The sequence below is a fragment of the Crotalus tigris genome, unplaced genomic scaffold (assembly GCF_016545835.1).
Source record: "Crotalus tigris isolate CLP2741 ecotype Arizona unplaced genomic scaffold, ASM1654583v1 scf7180000020588.15403103151:6194809, whole genome shotgun sequence".
Classification (NCBI taxonomy): Eukaryota; Metazoa; Chordata; class Lepidosauria; order Squamata; family Viperidae; genus Crotalus; species Crotalus tigris.
Window position 1 is genome coordinate 2,823,605 of NW_024098092.1, and position 21,633 is coordinate 2,845,237.

At 45.1% G+C, this 21,633-nt stretch overlaps 1 protein-coding gene across 4 annotated transcripts in view; it reads left to right on the forward strand.

Moving 5' to 3' along the window:
* The first annotated feature begins 2,401 nt into the window (after positions 1-2,401).
* The window catches only part of LOC120319137 (tyrosine-protein phosphatase non-receptor type 11-like), a 45,082-nt gene continuing 25,850 nt past the window's right edge, over positions 2,402-21,633 (forward strand). For all 4 annotated transcript variants that reach the window (XR_005559689.1, XR_005559688.1, XM_039367557.1 and 1 more), the window contains exons 1-9: positions 2,402-2,779; positions 14,155-14,277; positions 16,749-16,943; positions 18,049-18,241; positions 18,998-19,117; positions 19,219-19,332; positions 19,670-19,766; positions 20,246-20,325; positions 21,378-21,533. Coding sequence is in view for 2 of the 4 variants with exons in the window: in XM_039367557.1 (XP_039223491.1) it covers positions 2,766-2,779; positions 14,155-14,277; positions 16,749-16,943; positions 18,049-18,241; positions 18,998-19,117; positions 19,219-19,332; positions 19,670-19,766; positions 20,246-20,325; positions 21,378-21,533 (1,092 nt within the window). In the remaining 2 variants the exon portion in view is untranslated. The remainder of the gene's footprint in view (positions 2,780-14,154; positions 14,278-16,748; positions 16,944-18,048; positions 18,242-18,997; positions 19,118-19,218; positions 19,333-19,669; positions 19,767-20,245; positions 20,326-21,377; positions 21,534-21,633) is intronic.

Consider the following 21,633-nt stretch of genomic DNA (forward strand, 5'->3'; position numbering starts at 1 on the left):
TTGCGATCTAGAAAAACAGCAGGAAAGGAAGATGCGACGGGGAGGGGAAAGGAACGCAAAACTGGCATAAAGTCTTCATAGTAAATGAAGCAGCAGCCTGAGATGGGAAAAGAGAAAAGCTTCTAAATGGGCCGGCCAATAAAGTTGGTCTCGTTAAGTGAGATGTTACCCATTGAGGGGTGTATCTCTGCATGAGTCACAGACCTGGGCTTGCTTCTCCAAGAAGCCTTGATTTGGGCTGATGGATTGTTTGTGTCTGCCTTAAGTGCCTGAGGGTCACTTCACTAGGACCAGTGTTTGCGGGAGGCTGCCGTTGTGTCTCTGCATGGGTTTCTGCCCATCAGGTGCGAGCGGTTTAGTGTTCAAAACAACCTATTTAGTGGTTGCGCTCAGGACACAAGAGAGGACAAGCCAGAAGTCCAGTGGGATCTCTTGTTCCGGACATTTTCCATAAAGCCCTGAGCAGTTCAGTCTGCGTGACTCAGCTGCAAAAAATCAGAAAGTGATCAGAGAAAGGAGCTATTTTATTCTCTTCCTCTTTTAAGGAGGGGGAAAAAACTTTGGAGAAACAATGGAGCCTCAGTCTGGTCCGAAAGCATTCCGAGGTCCCCGGGGCTGGTCTCTGGATAGAATTTTTAAGGCCTGGTCAGCAAGAAGGCATCCTGATGTCTCACGGCGACCAAACTGCCTTCTGAGCTCATGGCCACCTCCCTTGCTGGGGTTCCCCTACAGTCCCACGCTTGCCTTAATATAGCTCCACGAGGTCCTTCGGAATCCCTTCCAACGCTCATGAGAGGTGGGGACTTTCTGCCCCAAATGCGCAATTTGATTGAGACTGGGGTAGAAACATAATTCTCCCCTTGCCAAGTAATAATTATAATAATAATCCCCCAGTGAGGCACTACCTTGACGTGGTTGTGGGGCTTGTGTACTCTGAGGAAGATGAGAGCTACACCACTTGAATATCATTGGCGTTGACAAATTCGCTATTAGTCAATTGCAAAAGGCGGCCTTACTAGGAACTGCTTCCATCCTGCGACGAGATCTGTAATACCATCAAACATCCACATCTGCCTATCCCAGGTCCTGGGTAAGGACTCGATAGGTAGACAAAATGCCAAATCCAGTCTGAACATCTGGCTGACTGTGCGATGATCCACAATAATAATAATAATAATAATTGGAAGGGACCTTGGAGGTCATCTAGTCCAACCCCCTGCTCAGGCAATGTGTGTCTCTTTTTTTTTAAATAAATTTAAAATATCCTTTGCAGGGTGTGCAGGCGAGAATTCAGTAGTTAAAGAAGCTGCTTTGGTTCCAGGGCCTCTCCGGCGAAAAAAGGATTTGGTTAGAAAGACCTGGAGGAAGCCCTCGGCTGGCTGGCCGTCTGTCCGTCCGTCATCGGTGCTGGGCTTGAGCAGAAGCGTGGAATTTTTATTTTTTGATCTCGGCTCGAAGTCGGTTTCCAGCATCTACAGATCAGGTTAGAATCATAGGAAGGAATGAAATTCGTAGGAGCTAAATCAGGGGAGCTGGGTTTTTTTTCCTCCCAAAAGATACCTTGATTTTCCAGGAAATGGGTATGTGGTCCTTTTGGGACAAGGCTCCCCAGAAAGAGGGAACTGAATAAGACAGTAGTCGCCCCCTTTTCTAGAATTGGGATACATTGCCTGCTTAAAAGGGAAGGAGGAGAGATTGGCTTCGTGGTTTCCCCCAGAAGGATGGGCCTGAAAGTGCAGTAGTCAAGAGGGGCCATAATAGATTGCAACAGTGGGGAGTGTGGGTTCCTGGCACAGGAGCAGGTCTGAACCATGCGAATGGCATCCATGCCTATTGGTTTAAACTAGTGTTTCTCAATCAAAAATCGCTTTAAGACGGGTGGACTTCAACTCCCAGAATTCCCCAGCTGGGGAATTCTGGGAGTTGAAGTCCACCTGTCTTAAAGTGGCTTTGATTGAGAAATACCGATTCACAAGAAGCTAAATCCAGTCTGGTTCCATCCAAGTCCTAACTCTGGAAAGAGAAAAGGGAAAAAAACCAAAAACAGATTTATGCCCCCAAGTTGGACGTTTTTTGTAACCTGAAAAAGTTTGCCAGCGCCACCCCAACGTGCTTTCTTTCTTTCCCAGTCTTTTCTTTCTTTCTTTCTTTCTTTCTTTCTTTCTTTCTTTCTTTCTTTCTTTCTTTCTTTCTTTCTTAGTTCTTTCTTTCTTTCCCAGTTCTTTTTTCCCAGTTCTTTCTTTCTTTCCCAGTCTTTTCTTTCTTTCTTTCTTTCTTTCTTTCTTTCTTTCTTTCTTTCTTTCTTTCTTTCTTTCTTTCTTTCTTTTTCTTTCTTTCTTTTTCTTTTTCTTTCTTGTAAGCGCTGTCTCTTTAAAAGGCGCGACGCCGCTGCTAGGCGGTGCCTGTTGCCAGGCGGCGGGGATTGGCGGAGCGGGGATTCCCTTCGGTATGACGTCACTGGGCCAGCCGAGCTTTCCCCTCGGCTGACACGCGGGTTCCTAAAGCGGCCGGCGGAGGCGGAGGAGGAGGCGTGTCTTGGCCAATGGGGAGCTCGGGCGTCGTGGGGACGGGGCGGTAGGCTCTCCGTATATGGCAGAGGAGGGGGCGCGGCCTGGGGCAAGGCTGCTCTCGGGGGCAGCCGCTCCCTTTGGCTCCCAGCTGCTCGGCCAGCCAGCCACTTCTGAGCTGCCGAAGGGGAGACACGCGTGTTTCTCCTCCGGGCCGGTGAGCAGAGAGCTGTTTCAGCCGGGCCAGAAGCCGCTGCAATGATTTCCCGCAGGTAAGGACGTCGGTCAGCTCTGCCTGGGGGAAAGGGAGGGAGCTGGGGGTAGACTGCTCCTGGGGATGGAGGCTCCTTTAAAGAGCGAGCCGGCTTCTGCGCCCAGAAGTGGGTAGGAAGGCGAGCAAACCGCAGATGGGACACTCAGAAACATGGTTTTAAGGTGACAGGAAGGTGGTACATCCTTGGTTCAACTGGGGTGGGTGGGTGGGTGAGAAACCCCCTGTCCTTCACCCCAAAGCTGGATTTAAAGTCACTATCTAAGGGCGACTGTGTGTGTGTTGGAAATAGGAAATATAAATAAGTAAAAGATCATGTCCCCGCACAGAGATAGACTGCTTCTGACAGTGGAGGTTCCATTTGTATAACACACCTCTGTAGATCGACCCCCTTGGGGTTCGGGGGGGGGGTGTTTCAGGAAAAGGGGGGATGCCAAATTTATTTGGGTGGGAGGTAGCAGGGAAACATCCTCTTCTGAGGTTGAATATTTGAACTTTATTGCTGGGGGGGGGAACGCAACTTTTCTCATCCGTGGAAGCCGGCTGCAGCCTTCTTGGGTATCTTTGAATCGCATCCTGTACGTGTGTTTCCTTTCTGCCCTAGTTAGAATGTAAATATCACTTCAGAAGCAACGTTTCCTGCCTCTTTTTCCTATTCCTCCCCCCCCCCCTCGAAAAGCTGGAGGCCGTCAGCGCCTCATCCCTTCCCTCTCTTTAAAGATTTAAATCCACCGGGACTTCTGAGATCTCTTTAGCCTCTGGGCCAGACGCCTGCCTGGAGTAACCCTTTCTTTCCTCTTACTCTAAGGAGTTAGGGCCGCTCTGTGAAAAAGAGCTTTTTGCAATCCTCTGTAAAAGCTTTCCTTCTGTGTTTCTTTTCCTTCCCTTCTTCTCTCTACCCATCCATTCTCCCTTGCTTCTCTCTGCTCCTTCACTTCTTCCCTACCTCTCCTCTTTTTTTGTCTTCTTTTCCTCTCTTCCTCCTCTCCTTTCTGCCTTCCTTCCATTTCTTCTCTTTCCGTTCCTCCTCCCCTTCCTTCCTCTCTTCGTCCTTTCTTTTTTCTTCCTTCCTCCTTTCCTCTCTTTCTCCCCTCCTTCTCTTCTTTCTTTTCCTTCTTCTGTATTTCCTTCCTTTCCCCTCTTCCCTCGGCTAAATATCGCCCCTATGACCAGGCTCACCTCATCCCCACTGACCTAAAATGAACTTCCCTCACTGAAAATCCTTTCATCTTGGAATTCTTGCTTCCGTCTCGGCTTGACAGTGGGTGGAAACTGGTTAGTATCCTCTTTTGAGCACGAAAACCCTCTGGCACGTGTTAATCGACCTAGCCTGCACATCCACTATGAAACCCAGGCAAAACGGGGTTTCACTACCAGGTTTGCTTTTGGCAAGGAAAAGCTAGCCAGCATGGCCTGCAAACTGTGGTTTAGGACGAGCATGGATGCTTCTTCCAGATGCCACAGCTTAGCCTGGGATGGCACTCAAGGACCTTGTCCGAGGCTGTGCATCTGGGCCTTATATATATATACATATACACACACACACACACACCGCACACACCCCGCACTAACCTTTCTGTTGGAAGAGCGAGATAAAAACGTAATCTATTCGCACTGTCACTGGACAGGAATTTCTTATTTTAAAGCTCTATTTTTAATGCTCCCAGTTTGTTTTTAGACCAGTCAGCTCTCAGGGTGTCTTAAGTATATATATATATATATATATTAAATGCACAATTAGAAAAGAAAATAGAAAAAGTCAGCCTCTCCCTTCAAACCAGACGCTTCCGCCAACGTCCAACTTTGAAGCTGCTTAAGACGATTGATCTGGTTACTTTAGAGGGATTTCATGGAGTGAGAAACCCAGACAATGGGAGGATTGATTTAGGAAGCCAGGTTAGGGGTGGCCCTGTTTGCTCAACAAGACATGATACCGTCAACCTAACCAAGTTGGGTCACTTTGCTTTGGTGAAAGCTTAAGCAGAAAATCTAAAAGTTCCTGACTGTGAGAACAATTAGTTTTGTCTTCAAAAATTGTAGTGCTCCATCATTGGACGTTTTTAAGATTGGACAACCCTTTGTTCAAAACAGTCTAGGGTCTCCTGCTTGAGCAGGGGGTTGGACTAGATGACCTCCAAGATCCCTTCCAATTCTGTTATTCTATTCTATTCTATTCTATTCTATTCTATTCTATTCTATTCTATTCTGTAATTCTATTCTATTCTGTAATTCTATTCTATTCTATTCTGCAATTCTATTCTATTCTATTCTGTAATTCTATTCTATTCTGTAATTCTATTCTATTCTGTAATTCTATTCTATTCTGTAATTCTATTCTATTCTATTCTATTCTGTAATTCTATTCTATTTTCTGTTCTATTCTATTCTACTTTCTGTTCTGTTTTGTTCTGCATTTTATTCTGCTCTAAGGAGGAACGAAAGTCGTGATTAACAATCCCTGGTGCCAAGGGTAGTGCTTGGAGGAGAGAAATATTTTGTCAAGAAATTTGGGGGTCCATCTGTCTCTTAGCAAGGCTAAAGCAAGTCCCTCGGTCTCTGTAAAAGAAACTGGTGCAAATACGAGACCTGTAAAGAACAGCCCAAAAGGTATGCTTGTAAAAATACGGCCATGGAGGTGTGGAAGACCAAAGGAGAAAATGTGACGTACTCTTGGCACAGAAAGGATTTTGAGAAGATATCAACACATTGTCGCTTGGATGGGTGCACATCAGTTTCCTGCCTGATCAGGGGGTTGCACTAGATGACCTCCAAGGTCCCTTCAAACTTTATTATTATTATTATTATCATCCCCACCAGTGCCGTAATGCTTTTTCGCCCCAACCGTTGTATCCAGTTTGTTTCCAAAACTGCTAAATTGCATCTTTATGTGTAAACCACATCGACCCCTTCAAAAGCTCCCATTTCTCCTGTCCCTTCACTATTATTTTTTTTCTTTTAAAAAAATTCCAGCATGGTTATGAGATCCCAGCATGTTTGCAACCAGCTTTAATCCCAGCGTTCTTCCTCATTACAATTTTAAACCATCATTGCAAAGAGGGCCTGCCAAACCAACCGGGACATTTTTGAAAATAAGGTGGATTCAGCGGATCAAAAACTCTGATCTGGTACAAGCCAGTTGCATCGCTAGGTAATCCTCGGCTTACGGCATTTCGCTCAGTGACTCTAAGTTACAACGGCACTTAAATAACTTATGACCGTTTTTCACACTTATGATCGTGGCACCATCCCTGGGGTCACGTGCTCAAAATTCAGGCGTTTGTCAACCGACCTGTATTTACGACGGTGGCAGGTCACATAAAAACTGACTCACTTAGCAACAGAAATTTTGGGCTCATTTGTGGTGTCGTAAGTTGAGGACCACAAATTTTATGTTAACCTTTTTTTTTTTCTTTCTTTTTCCTCCCACATTGCGAAAGAGGGTCAGTTTCCTGCTTTGTTTTTATGGCACTTTACGGTTTTTTTTTTTTTTTTAAAAAAGTCTTTGATTTGTGTGGCTTCCAAGTTTATTGAGGGAGAAGACCACATCTGCAAATAATTATTCTGCGACTTCCCTAAAAGTCAACTCTTTTAAGATCAGGAAATGCCCTCTGAAGGAAAGAAACGCAAAGACAAAAACAAAAAACTTTGCTGGCGTGTTTTTTTTAAAAAAAACATTTGACAGCTCAAAGGAAACCCAGTGGAAACACCTCCCCTTAAAGATCTTTGCAGAAAAGCATCTTCCCTCCTACGCTGGAAAATCTGAACGCAACGTCTTTTGAAAAATTGGAAGAGGAAAAATAGGCCCCCACCCAAAATAAAAGCTCTTGCTTTAGAAAAATTCGTGGAGGGGTTTTCCTTAGAAGGCTGTCGCACCTGTTCATCGAGGGGTAAATAGATAAACGGAATTTTTCTCTCTCTCTGTTTCGTATCATTTAAAGAACTTTAGAATCTACAGCACAGAAGAAGATCTGGGTGCTTAACCAGGAGCGTCCAACTTCAGCAACGTGTAGACTTCAATTCCTCAGCCATCAAAGCCGAATTCTGGGACTTGAAGTCTGCAGGTTCTCAGGAGTTGCCAAACAAACAGCTATTGATACTTGGGAGTTCCCAGATTGAAAAAAAGAGCCTCCCCAGCTGGGGAGACTCTACCTTTAAATATTGAACCGCTTACCATGATGCTCAGCTGGTGGAGTTCCTCTCCTAGTTCCAGAAGATGCCAATTTCAATCTTTTTTCACCCACCTTATTTTTTCCCTCTTGGTTCCTGCAAAAGGCCTGCGTGACTCTCCTGTTCTCTTCCTGCTCGATCTGATTTAGCAATGTCAGTTTTTCCCAACACACACACCACACACACACACACACAAGCTGTTTTGTCTTGATTGAGCTGCCATGTCTGTTCCAAACGGACGCGCTTTGTCGTGTTCCTACCGATGACTCAGAGTTACAAACTTCCAATGTCCTCGGGATGGGATCACACGAGGGATCACAGATCCTTTCCTCTCTGCTGTCGGCAGACCGCAAGGGGGTGAAAAAGGTGACCCCCAAACCTTCCTTTACAAAACCCCCAAATGTTTCAGAGCAGATCTGCAGGACTAAATGACAGAAAATTAAACAATTGCATGGCGGTTAGATCTTCGTGCGAGGCTGAGAATCATAGGAAGCTGACAGAGGTGACTTGGGTTTTAGGAGCCTGTCAAGTTACTAACCCACGGCCAAAATGTGTGAGGTTTGGGGGTTTTTTTTGGCAACATAGGTGAATTCCTCAGTTCCTTTCACCAGCGCTGATTTTCCCTTACATTACAAAACCCTGAAAAAATAAAGACAGCCTCAGCATCAGAGCGAGGGTGCAAAATCACACCTGTAGTCAAAAATCCCATTTTGGCAAATGCTTTTCACCACTTTTGACCTGGGCGCCCATCTATATGGCTGCAGAAATCTAGCCACAATCTAGCTTGCAAAACGGGGCCAAGACAGTGCCCCAGAAGTTAAATCTGTGGCCTGGCATCCCGTTCAATGGTGCCAGCCAATTCACGGAGCCCTTTTCTAGGATCCTCCCTTCCACAGTTAGTCAGTTTGAAAACAACTTTTTGTGATGGCGAGATGGAGGTCTCTTAAAACTTGCTTTTAAGTCATGAGTGTGTGTGTGTGTGTGTGAGAGAGAGAGAGAGAGAGAGAGAGACCCCCATTGTGTGTGTGTGTTGAAAAGCCAGAACTGGACCACTCTGTGCTGCAAGGTTTTGTTGCAGATGAGTTTCTGGTTTTAGAAGTTTCTGAATTCACACCTCCAGCAGACCGAGATGGGGAGATGTTGGCGGTTTACCCTTTTTTACTGGGCCCCATAAAAGATGGCTCCATTAAAAGATGAGTTCCCCATTCCTTTCCTTGCAAAGGAAGTTGTGTGCTCCTTAGAGTCAGCTAGAAAGTTTCCAGCTTTGTGCATCCCAGGATAAATGCGTAATCGAAAAAGGAATCAGTGGCTCTCACTGAAAAATCAACATTGCTAAACGTTTTGAAAAAAGCCTGCTGTGTAGGATAAATATATTCACACCTGGCCACCATTTCTTAGTTGTGTTAACTATATGATTCCTAATCGTTCATCTTCATCTCAACGGGAAGGGGGGGAATATGTCTGTTTAAAATGTTTGTGGGGCTCAAGTTTACATACTTCTCCATAACCAGCGATATATTTATATGCATGTAAACATGTCTGCTTCCGTGTGTCCTTTCAGTTTATCACTTCTTTCCTTTTGGTTCTCGTTTTCCTTTTTAACTCTGGGCGTTTTTGTTTGCCGTGGAACGTTGTTTCGTCAAGACAAAATGAAAAAAAAAAAAGCATCTGAATAATAACTTCAAGGTATTGACAGTCCGTACGAATAACAATAATAAAAAAGAATCAATAATAAAAGTTGCAAACCCTGAGTCCCTCACTTCTGTTCTCACAACTGTTCTCACCTGCAAATCAGGGGGAAAAATCTATTCCAAGGATTATGAAGAAATAATGGCGGTACAAACTAGGTGAAACCTGGCTCAAAAACAATAATAGAGAGGGATCTCGGAGTCCTAGTGGACAGTCACTTAAATATGAGCCAGATGTGTGCTGCAGCTGCCAAAAAAGCCAACACAGTCCTAGGCTGCATTAACAGATGGATAGAATCAAGATCACGAAAAGTGCTACTACCACTTTATCATGTCTTGATAAGACTTGATCCAATTTTGGTCACCACAATATAAAAAGGATGTTGAGATTCTGGAAAGAGTGCAGAGAAGAGCGACAAAAATGATCGGGGAGTCGAAGGCTAAAACACAAAGAACGGTTACAGGAATTGGGTATGTCTAGTCTAGTGAATAGAAGGACGAGGAGTGACATGATAGCAGTGCTCTGATATTTGAGGGGCTGCCCCAAAGAAGAGGGAGTCAAGCTATTCTCCAAAGCGCCTGAAGGCAGGACAAGAAGCAACAGATGGAGACTAACCAAGGAGAGAAGCAACCTAGAACTAAGGAGAAACTTCCCGACAGTTAGAACAATTAACCAGTGGAACAACCTGCCTCCAGAAGTTGTGGATGCTCCAACACTGGAAGTTTTTTAGAAGAGACTGGACAGCCATCTGTCTGAAATGGTGTAGGGTTTCCTGCCTGAGCAGGGGGTTGGACTAGATGACCTCCAAGGTCCCTTCCAGCCCTATTATTCTGTTCGTTTTCCAAAGAGCAGTGTTAATCTCCAGCTCTGAACGGAATCAGCTTGCCTTGTCAGTTTCCTGAAAGGAAATTCAGAAACCCTGCTGCTGCTTACCTCCAGCCCCAAATCAGGAAATAGTTCACTTCTGGAATTCCCTCTTTTTAAGCAAAAAAGGATCCCTCTGCCCTCAGGATGGTGACGATGATTCAACAATAACCAAATTAGGGGGGGGGACAGAGAATCAGATCTCTGCTGATTTTGCTCCAGTCCTTTATAAAAGGGAATTTCCAACTCCCCCCCCCCCCAAAAAAAAAAAAGAATTGGGGAAATATTTGACAAGTCCAGCGTGGCTTTCTGTCTACTAGACTCGGGCACCTTTAGCTGCATTGTGTGATACGAATAGCAAGGCGTAACATTTTTTTTTTTTTAAGTGTGAGTGTGACAGTGTGATTATTGCGTTACAACTAAAGGTCCCAGCATTCAACAACAAAGTCTTGGCCCTCAAGGGGCTTGCAGTGACCAAGGCACAGGGGTGAAATAAAGTCGTCCTCAATTTACGGCCACAACTGAGCCCAAATTTCCACTGCTAAGTGAGTCAGTAGTTAAGTGAGCTTTGCCCCATTTTACAAACTTGCTAAATTACTAAATTACTGCTTGGTTCTCAAGTTGGGGTAGATGACCTCAGACATCTGGCTGTCCAGGACTTAAATGGCCATAAACCTTAGGTTGCAAAGGACTATGGAAAGTGTAGTCCAGAATATTTGCAGTGGGGGGACTGCAGGACTATGGAAAGTGTAGTCCAGAAAATTTGCAGCGACATAGTTAAGTTACTCCTCTGTTACTAATTCCCCAGAGGTTGTTTTTCAAATCTTCTGTAATCGGTGATGTATTTTTGATGTCACAAATCTCCTTAGTTTCAACTTGGGCAATAAGTCTTAGAGGGGATTTCAGACACCGTATCTTAGATGCGACAGGCAGAAGGAATTGAGCACGACTCGACTTGTAAACCTGGATGTTTTTGACATCTCTGTTTAGAATAACATCCTGAATAAGATTTGTGCCTCCCCCTTTCTTTCACTTGGTTTGATTTTTTTTTTTAAAAAAAAAATGAGGTAAGGAGGTGGGCCAGACCAGGGATTTTTTGGAAGTTTCTAACAGAGAGAACCGTTGGGATATAAAATTAGCTGCAATGTGGCTGTTTTTCAATGCAGTCCTGCAAACCCAGCAGAGAATAAGAAATTCAAGCGTGCTGCACAGGTTTCCAGGTACCGTCTCCCAGGAGAGATTTTTGGACCTAAAGAAAAAGGCCAAAATATTTGCTCCGTGTGCAGTTCAAGGAGAACATCGCGTACCTTTTCCCAAATTTTGGCAAGGTTTTAGCGATTTTTTTTTTGAGCAGGGCAATTTAACTTATTAATATTTGCAAAACTGAGTTTCGTTTTTTGCAAGGCTGGTGGTGAGGCGTGCTTGGTTTAGTGTCTTGCAAATCTGACGTAATTTTTTTATAGATCGCTTTCATTTCTTCAGTCCTCAGTAGAGTATATCGTTTCTTCTTCCTTAAACTTGGATTCTGCTCTTCCTTCCTTCCTTCCTTCCATCCATCAATCACCTAGCATGCCCTCATCTAATGAGATGTGTTAGCATTGACTCCCAGAATTCCCCAGCTCATCTGGTTGTCGCTAAGGATTCTGGGAGAAGAGAATCCATCCAGTTTATTCTTCTCCCCCCCCCCCCGCCCCCAGGAATGGTAAACATGCTTTTTAAACACACAGGCCAAATTATGCAGGGTTGCAATGATTCAACTCTTCCTTTACTTTTTCTTCTTTAGCTGGCAAATTCTAAATTTAGCGGCTTGGCAGGGCAGAACCTCCATGACAGATTTTTTTTTGAAGGGCATCATGTCTGCCGGAGTCGGGCTAGGCATCCGCGGACAATGGAGATGCTTTTCTTTCTGACTGAACCCAGAAAGTTAAAAAAAGAAAAGGAAAAAAAAAGAAAAGAATACATCCTGTTTGGAGGGGGAAATGGCTGTGAAGGATGAAGATGAACAAACAGTAACCATAAATAGCCTGGTAATGCCTGGCTGACATCAGCCTTTACAGCTCCCAAATTGGATGGAATAGGGCTGAAGGAATTGAAATAGCCGCCTGACACTAGAAAGTTGAAAAAAGTGGCTTACAATTGGTAAGTCTGGGAAAAAAAAGCAACTTGCAACTGAAAAAAGTGACTTACAGCCCGGTCCTCGTACTTACGACCAGTCATATCAACAAAAGTTGAGCACTTGGCAACCAGCCTGTATTTATGACCGTTACAGCCACCCGGGATCGTGCGATCATCTTTTTCGACGTCGAGCAGCAAAGCCGAGGGAATCCAGATTCATTTAATGACCGTGTGATTCATTTAGCGGCAATGATTCTCTTAACAGCTGTGCCCCCCCCAAAAAAGGTCGTAAGGTTGGGCGTGATTCACTTAACAACCCCTTTGCTTAGCAACAGAAATTCTGGTCACGGTTCTCAAGTCAAAGGACTCCCTGAAAATTGTTTATTATCACGGTGGTGGTTTGATTCCCTTAAAAAAAACTGGCAACTTTTCAATAGAGCCCTCTAGTTGGCTGTCCAACGTTGATCCTTAGGTTGTAAGAGGGAAATAAGTTTATTTTATTTATTTATACATTTAGAAGTTTAGAGTCTTTGCACTGCAGAAATCTCCCTTGGCTGTTTTCTTCCTCTTTTCCAACCTCGCTGTTCTTTGAACTGGACTGATATCCTATGGAGTTTTCTTTCCCCATTTGCAGAGAGGAAAAAAAACCCTCTTGGACATCAGTCTGTATTTCTTCTCGTGTGGTGCTGAGACGTCACAAAGAATAGCCCTTTCTTTTGCAGCAGCCTCCATGAGGTCTAGCGGCCTGATGAAGCGCAGTCGGGTTAGCCTCTCTTTGAGAAATGGGGCCATTTGTTCTCGTGCTCAGCCAGGGAGGATTCTTTGTGGTTTGGCCCTAGGAAAACCCATCGTCCTTCTTCGCTGGGTGACTCTGCCCAGATAAGACTCTGTGGTTTGAACAACACGTGGTTAAGTGCTAAAAATATTTGTGGTTAGGCTGCAAACAGGGCTGTGCTGACAATCGTTGTGCAGCACCTGTACCTTGGCTTCTGAAGCCACCAAAACAACATATCCTCCCTATCTTGATGCATTTTCTCTCTGTGCCCCAAGTAATATTCTCTGCAAGATTTTCAGTGGAACCACAGTGGACTGATTCCTAATGTTTGCTATTTTCATCATTCCTTTGCACCTCCAGAAAATGTATTGACATACCTCCTAGACAAGTCAAGAAAATAATATTTTGACTCTTTTTTCTCCACTCCTTCCTACCTTCCTTTCTTCCTTCCTTCCTTCCTTCCTTCCTTCCTTCCTTCCTTCCTTCCTTCCTTCCTTCCTTCCTTCCTTCCTGATGCTCATCTCATTAAGTTTGACTGGGGATTTCTCAACTAGAGCTAGATGCTGTGTGGACTTCAAATCCCAGAATTCTCTGGCATGCTGGCCAGGGAATTCTGGGAGATGAAGTCCACCTCTCTGAAAGTTGAGGTTGAGAAACAGGGCTATAACGGCTTATATTAAGGTGGTTATCCATCCCCGCTCCCTTTTTTAAAGAGTAATTTGCTATCTTAGTTGAGTAATTGGCTAATTGTTAAGACACAATTTTTTGTGTGTGCTTTCAAGTCAGTTTTTTTTTTTAACTCCACTAAATGTCCTTAAAATGCTGCATGTGGCTACTTTTATTCTCTCTTCTTTCCCTCTCCCCTCCCTGACCATATTGTTGTGCTACTTGATGGAGATAAAGTTTAGTTAAGTCTCTCTTGGGAAAACCTGCTTAATTATTAAATATACTTGATAGATGTTCTGCTTCTTCTGTGCCAGCAAATATTCGGGGAGCAGCGAGCAGGGATTAAAACTGTAGCCAGCCCACCGAATTGAACAGAAGCTCTGCTCCGTTGCATTTTATCCGAAACCTGCCTGCAGTCTTGAGTCTGGGGGCAAACACCCCAGAGATGCTTGCCCTCAAGGTCCAGCAGCCGGGAAGGCAAACAGCATAGCTAGCTAAGCTCCATTCAGCCAAATCTGAGGTAGCCCATAGAACGTTACTGTGGGTCATACATGCAGGGAGCATGTAATAAGGACTTCTTAGTGGGAAAACAGTCTATAAAAAATGAAAATTAATGATGATGAGGAGGAGGATCTGTTGGAGATCATTTAGAATTCAAGCACAAAAAGGGGTCAGACTAGACGACCTTTAAGAGCCAAAACGGGGTTGGACTAGATGACCTTTAAGATCCGAAACGGGGCTGGGCTAGATGACCGCTAAGATCCAAAATGGTCAAAGCTAATTGGTGGTAAATAAGGAATTCAAGGCGGGCTGGACTTAGATCTCTTGTATGACTGATGACGCGTTTGACCCCTCCCTCGCGCTCAGCCTGGTCCTCTCCTACAGCCTAGATGACCACTAAGATCCCAAACAGGGTTGGACTAGACCGCTAAGATCCAAAACGGGGTTGGACCAGATGACCTCTAAGATCCCAACCGGGGTTGGACTAGATGACCTTTTAAGCTCACCCTCCACCTCCTGCGTCCCATGAAGAAACCCAGTTGCCCATCTTATTAATACGGGGGTGTTCTTTGTTTTTTGCCCCCCCCCCATCCCTCCAGGTGGTTCCATCCAAACATCAGCGGGATTGAAGCAGAAAAACTGCTCCTAACCAGAGGCATCCATGGCAGTTTTTTGGCCCGGCCAAGTAAAAGCAACCCCGGAGATTTCACGTTATCGGTCAGGTAGGTGCTACCTACACACCTAGTTTTCATTTTATAAACAGTTTTTTTTTTCCTTGCACATCTGTCACGGTGATCCCCTCTATTGTTCCGTTTAGCCTAGAATGTTTCCCAGTTTTCATATTCTGAAAACTTACTGCACGTTGCATGCCTTCTGCTTATATTTAATTGAGGGCACTTTCAATATTTAATTTCTTCTTTTTCTTCTTCTTTTTTTAAAGAAAGGTAGGTCGTATTTCCAGCATGGAGAAAGGGAGAGAGAGGAAAGAAATCCTCTTTCCAGCACAAGGAGAGTTAATTCTGTTTGGCCCAGTTTAAAAGCTGCTCCGTTTCACCGGGAGCTCCATTTCCGAGGCTCCCGTTAATTGCATTTTAAAGGCACTTTGGAGACAGTCTACCTAGAGAGCCCAGCCAGACTCCAGATATTTGATGGATGAGTTTGGTCAGACAAAAAACAGCTCTCCCATTTCTTAATCAAGCTTTTGGTTTGTTTGTTTTTTGTTTTTTGCTTTTTTAAAAGAAAGATAGATAAGCGAGGGGACCCAAAAGAATACACAAACTAGCACAGTTCTGCTTTTACGGCAGTGGTGCTAGCAGAAGATCCAGTTCGTTGACATTTTTTTTTTAAAAAAAAAAACAAGCTTCTAGATCTCATGACCATAAAGATAGACCTCAACTTATAATTGTTTATTTAGTGACCGTTCAAAGTTAGAGAGAGAGAGAGAGAGAGAGAGAGAGAGAGTCAGTCTTGCATGCCTGAAAAATATGTTGCCTAGATTTTGGGTGAAAAGGATATTTAACCCAGATGTAAAAGAAAGTGATACTGGATTTGTTTTTCGGTTGTACAGAATTTCTGGCTTCGGGACAGGTCAATTCTAGGTTGCTTTTTGACGAATCTTGAAATCTGACTGATCTGTACCAATTTACAAGGCATTTCAGCAACCATTCAATTTCCCTCGCTCTATTTTTCCCTCCTCTCTCTGCTTTGCAATCTCCCAGCTTCCTTTTCAACCTTTTTTTTTTAAAAAAAAAAAAAAGTCAAACTCGATGCAATTGTTGGATTAACTAAACAGCCACCTCCGTGCCTTAAAACACCTGAAAAGCCATCTGCCACAATAAAATAGGAATAATAATAATAATAATAAACCCAATCCTCGCGCAATTTATTCTGGAGCGAGTAAGACATATTATAATATAAACCTGCGTTCCAGAACGCAGCTGCTCTAATTCAGTGCTGTATCGTTTGTTGTTTTTTTTTTAATGGATGATTCCTTCATGCTGGTGATTTTAATGGGCTTTAATGGACTGACCTAGCATTTTTGTCATTAAAATACGTGCGTTGGTTGAAGTTCTGTATTATCTGCCTTCTTCGTACATGCAAAGATAGATTTGGACCAGAGCAAGGCACACTTCAAATGCGGTTCGAAGGAGGCATACGCCCTGGGGATGCTGTTTGGTTAAATTTTTAGGGAGAAGAAAAAAAAATCTAGCTTTTTGGGTGGATGGATGAAGGGAACAGGAAGTTGATTCCCAACAACACAATATCCTTATTGTGCCTTCGCTCTGCTCCTGCGGTGACTCATCCTTGCCCTCTTGGCACAGACTTGCCAGCGGCCCGCCCGTTTGCAAAATTTCTCCCAAAATTAGGAAACGTCTGATGTGACATAGGGTCTCTCGGCTTCCTTTAAAAAGCTGATTGGAGGCTTCCAGGATACAGTTGTGGGTCTGCCTCACACAAAGGGTGGTGTGGCCTGGTGGCAGGCCGAAGGGCCTTCAGTACGGGCCAGCATCAATTTAAATTTTTTGGGAGAAGTTAACGCAGTGAAAAGTCAAAAAAGATTTTAAAACGCAGCTTCAAGTCTTTCTCTGTGCTGCAAGAATTGATTTGCAAAGAGGGGGTGGGGTATCACAGCAGTCCTCGGCTTACGACCACAATTGAGGCCGAAATTTCTGTGGCTAAGCCAAACAGTTAAGCCCCGCTTTACGACTTTCCTTGCCACATTTCGGAAATGAACCCTTGCGGCTGTTAAGTTGGTAACGCAGTGGTTAATGTGAATCTGGCTTTCCCGCCTTGACTTTGCTGGTCAGAAGGCCGCAAAGACCGTCATAAATATGAGTCATTTGCCAAGCATCTGAATTTTGATTCCCCCGCCCGTGGGATGCTGCAACGGCCGTAAGTGTGAAAAAGGCCCATCAACCACTTTTGCCAGTGATGTTGTGACTTTGAGCACTCACTCAATGAACTGCTGCAAGTTCAGGACGACTTATATTTATTCATTTATTTCATCCTGCCTTCTTCATTTTAACAAATGTGCATACAGTATATTATCTGATATATCCCTGCTGCGGTCAGAATCGCAGCCTGTGTTTATTTTTTAATCTTCGGGCGTCTTTTGGAAAGCTGCCCTAGGGGGGAGAATCAGAGGTATATGGTGTCCATCGTCATCCTTTCCCTCCCCAATTCTTGACGGCAGGAGGAACGATGAAGTGACCCACATCAAAATCCAAAACACGGGCGATTACTATGACCTCTACGGAGGGGAAAAATTTGCTACCTTGGCAGAGCTGATTCAGTACTACACTGACCAGGAGGGCCTTTTGCGCGAGAAGAACAGCAACACCATCGAGTTACGGTTTCCACTCAATTGCCAGGATCCGACCTCAGAAAGGTGAGTTGGGCAGGCAGGTGAAGCCAGCCAGCCCACGCAGGTCCTCCCGCTGGAGGATCGTGCTGGGGGATCGTGCTGGCCTATCTTATAAGATCGGTTGCGAGGATGGAGAAAATGCTGCGGGAAGAGCCGAGGTGGCGCAGCAGTTAGAGTGCAGTACTGCAGGCCACTTTAGCTGACTGTGTTCAGCAGGTCAGCGGTTCAAATCTCACCCGGCTCAAGGTGGACTCAGCCTTCCATCCTTCCGGGGTAGGTAAAATGAGGACCCAGATTGTTGGGGGCAATGTAAATATATATATATATATATACATTGCTTACTGGTGTACACCGCTTAGAGAGTGCTTGCACTTAAAGCAGTATATAAGTCTCATAAATAAATAAATAAACGCTCGGAATCTCTTCCGGGACTGTGCAATGGGTTTAAAACGTTCCCACTGATTTGTCTGTATCCAGTCGTCTTAAAAGTGCTTCTCACTTTGATGAAGAAAAAGATTACCACTAATTTGTTCCTGATGGACATGGGGAACATTTACGTCACTCAGTCGCCTCCTTCACGTGAATTCAAAGCTGTGAGCCAGTAGGGATTTGGGGGGGCAGTTTCCCCCCCTGCCTTTTTCCAGGATGTTCCTCCGATTTCTAAGATTGTCCCACCTCCCTAGGCTTTCCAGGTGGTGCCCCATCCAAACAGCAAGCCGTCTGGCCCAAAAGCAAAGAATCCTGGGAGTCGTAGTCCAGCAGCTATACCCCACCATTGGAAATGTAAAGGGCCTGGTAGGCCAGTGGGTGATTTCTTTGCTCAAATTGGCTTTTATTTACATCCAAAGGTGATGCTGCAAGGGGATAGAGGGCGGGCGCCCTCTAGAGGCCAGAGTAGGACATGCACCATTCCGGGGACCCTTCTGATCGATTTTTGAAATGCAAAATAGGGTGAGAAGCAGATCATTAAATGTGCAAATTTATGAGGTTCCTTGCTGACAAATCCAGGGAAAAAAAGCAGGGTGGGAAAGGGTCTCCAGGGCTAGGATTGAGGGCGGGAGGGGGGAAGCACAGAGGGCAGTTTGATCTTTCCCATTGAAAAGCCGCCCTGTCTTTTTTTTTTTTTCAGATGGTATCATGGCCACCTGACCGGCAAGGAAGCTGAGAAACTCCTCACCGACAAAGCCAAACCCGGCAGCTTTTTAGTCCGCAGCAGTCAAAGCAAGCCAGGCGACTTCGTCTTGTCCGTTCTGACGAACGAGGACAAAGCCGACACAGGGGACCGGAAACCCCGGGTGACCCACATCATGATCCGCTACCAGGTCAGGACCCGCAACGATCCCGCTTTCTTTCAGCCTGCCTCTCGGGAGGGTGTCAAAAAGGGTAGACTGGAAGGGACCTTCCAGTCTACGTAGTCCTTGACTTATCTAGAGATGGGGGGGGGGGAAACCTGGAAAAAATTGGGAAAAAAACAGGGGTTTTCCCCCATTTTCTTCAAATGGCTTTGGAAAAAAGGAAAAAAAAATGGGGAAAAAACAGCCCCAAAGGTTGGGGCCTCTGATTTAACCCACTCTCCATGCAAACCTCCGCTGCCCAAAAACACTCCAGTAAAAGAAGTGTCTTCCCAAAGCAGCTTATTCCCTTGATGTACAGCGATTTCCAGAAGAAAATCCACCTTAGAAACCATCTAGTCCAGCCCGTTGCCCAGGTCTGGAATCCACCCCTGGCCATCTGTCGAAACCCCTCCAGCATGGGAAAGTTCTTTCCTCTCCTCTTTCGCATTAAATAGCTCCCTACAGTCCTCCACTTACGGCCCAAAATTTCTGTTGCTAACCGAGGCAGTCGTTAAGTGGGGTTTTGCCCCGTTGGATGACCTTTCTCACCACGGTGGTGAAGGGAATCCTTGGCAACCGAGTGAGTGACATTTTTTCAGTGCTGATGTAACTTCGGTCACTGAATGGAACCGTCGTAGGTCGAGGACTATCTGTATTTTGTCCCGATCTGATGTCCAGCGAACATTAGCCTCGGTTTCCCCCTCGCTGGGTCAACAACCTCCATACCTGGTTCTCCTTTGGCAGCTGGACGGAAAGTACGACGTGGGCGGGGGAGAGCGATTCGACACGCTGGCTGACTTGGTGGAGCACTACAAGAAAAACCCCATGGTGGAGAAGTCAGGGGTGGTGGTACACCTGAAACAGGTAAGTCGGTCACCTGTGCCGAGCGTTTAACTGGGGTGGGGGGGGAAGAGACAGGGGTCTCTCTCTCCTTCAACATCTAGAGAAGATTCTGTCTCCGCCAGCCTTTCAACGCCACAAGGATTATCGCCGCCAACATCGAGAACCGGGTCAAGGAGCTGAACAAGATGGCTGACCAGAGCGAGAAAGCGAAGCAAGGATTCTGGGAAGAATTTGAGGTACAGGGGGGAAAAAGGGCCAATCAAATCTCCTGTCCATGGGGTGAATGCTCCAACACTGGAAGTTTTTAAGAAGAGACTAGACAGCCATTTGTCTGAAATGGTATAGGGTTTCCTGCCTGAGCAGGGGGTTGGACTAGATGACCTCCAAGGTCCCTTCCAACTTTATTATTATTATTAACTCTGAGAATTTTCACCCAGATAGATATGAAATGTTGCGGTGGGATCTTTTCCCCCATCCTCCTGGCTTAGGGCAGCCATTGCTGGGGATCATGGGGTTTGTTTTAAAACCAACGATGGGAACGGTGATTCCATCCTGACTTCTTGGCTCCTGCAGATGTTACAGCAGCAGGAGTGCAAATTTCTCTATCCCAGGAAGGAAGGGCAGCGCGTCGAGAACAAGGCGAAGAATCGCTACAAAAACATCCTTCCGTGTAAGAATTCCATGGAATTTTTAAGCGATCCTAAAAGCGGGAAATGTTTTGCCTTTAAAGGAAGACTATAATCATAGAAAATAGAATTATGGCTGGTGCTTTTCCTGTTCTTGCATGCTTACCTCTTTTTAAGCAACCCCGGAATTTCACCTGTTTCGCACTCAGAACCCAGTTTGTATCCTGGAGGTTAGCTGAGTGGCATGGCAGCCTTCTTTCACCCTATTTGAGCCCTGCGTGCCTCCCTTGGAAGGTTGTTGTGCAGAGAAGCAGTAAGCTGGAGGGCTCTTCTCTCTGTTTTGATTGTGAACAAAATCCCACCCAGGAGTGAAAGCAATTAAGGTGTTTTTTTTTTTTAAAAAAAGCGGGCAATTGAACACATTCCGGATATAAATCTGGGCATTAAATTAAAATATTTCTGTGATTTTCCAGACGGGTGCTAATTTTTTTCTGGCGGTTATGCTGTTTCCCTCTCTTTGCAGTTGACACAACGCGGGTGGCTCTCCGGAACGCGGATCCCAGAGTCCCGAGTTCCGATTACATCAATGCCAACTATATTAAGGTGAGTGGCAGGCAATTGGGAGCAGATCTAAGACGGTTCATTAGGGACGTGTTTCCCAAAATTGCAGAACGCTAATTTTTTTTTTTAATTGTGCACGTGAAAGGAAGGCTGGGGGGCCCTTTTCCTTGAGATTGGATAAATGCAGCAAGGAAAAAAATATTGTGAAACTGTTCGGCCTGCAAGGAGCGGGAAGCTCCAGACTGTCGGCGGTTTAAATCCAATCAGCTCGTGAAAAAAGTAGACAATCTAATAATCTCTAATGAAGGAGCCTAATTGGGTGTTAGCTTCAGTGGCTGGTGACTTAGTTCAGTCTGAGCCTTCCAACACTACTCCAAACACTGGGGACTTTGAAGAAAAGAACGGACGACCATCTGTCTGAAATGGTATAGGGTTTCCTACTTCAGCACAGGGTTGGACTAGATGACCTCCAAACTCTGATCTTCTATTATTCAGTCCATTTCTTGAAAACGTCCAGAGATGGAATGACAGAAAAAGAAATGGAAAGAATATAGATATAAAAAAAAAAATGAAGAGCCTGTTGGAAGTTTATCTCCTAAATGTCAAATCAACCTAGATGAGGAAAAAAAAAAAATCTTGGTGGCAGGAATTGGGTATGTCTTGTCTAGTGAAAAGAAGAAATAGGGGTGACATGATAGTAGAGCTCCAGTATTTGAGGGGCTGACACGAAGAAGGGGGAGTCAAGCTATTCTCCAAAGCCCCTGAAGGCAGGACAAGAAGCAACGGATGGAAACTCAGCAAGGAGAGAAGAATTTCCTGATAGTAAGAACCATTAATCAGTGGGACAACTTGCCTCTAGAAATTGTGGGTGCTCAGATACTGGAAGTTTTCAAGAAGTGATTAGACCATCATTTGTCTGAAATGGTCTAGGCTGATCTCCCACTTGAGCAGGGGGCTGGACTAGAAGATCTCCAAGATCCCTTCCAACTCTATTTTTCTATTATTCTATTGTTCCTTTAGCCCCGGCCTTTCCTAATTTGGGGTCCCTGCCTTATATTCTGTCCTCCCCTCCTCTCTTCTCTCCCCTGTTCTAGAATACTCTGGAAGATGGGCACAGCGCCGAACACCGTAAAATCTACATCGCCACCCAGGGCTGTCTCCAAAGCACCGTCAATGACTTTTGGACCATGATCTACCAGGAAAACACCCACATCATCGTCATGACCACCAAGGAGGTTGAGCGAGGCAGGGTGAGACCCTCCTAAATGCCCCTCCCCGTCCCATCAAAAGCTTGTGGCATCATTTGGCGTTGCTGTCTTAACTGGCTGGATTCACAAGACACGCGAAACC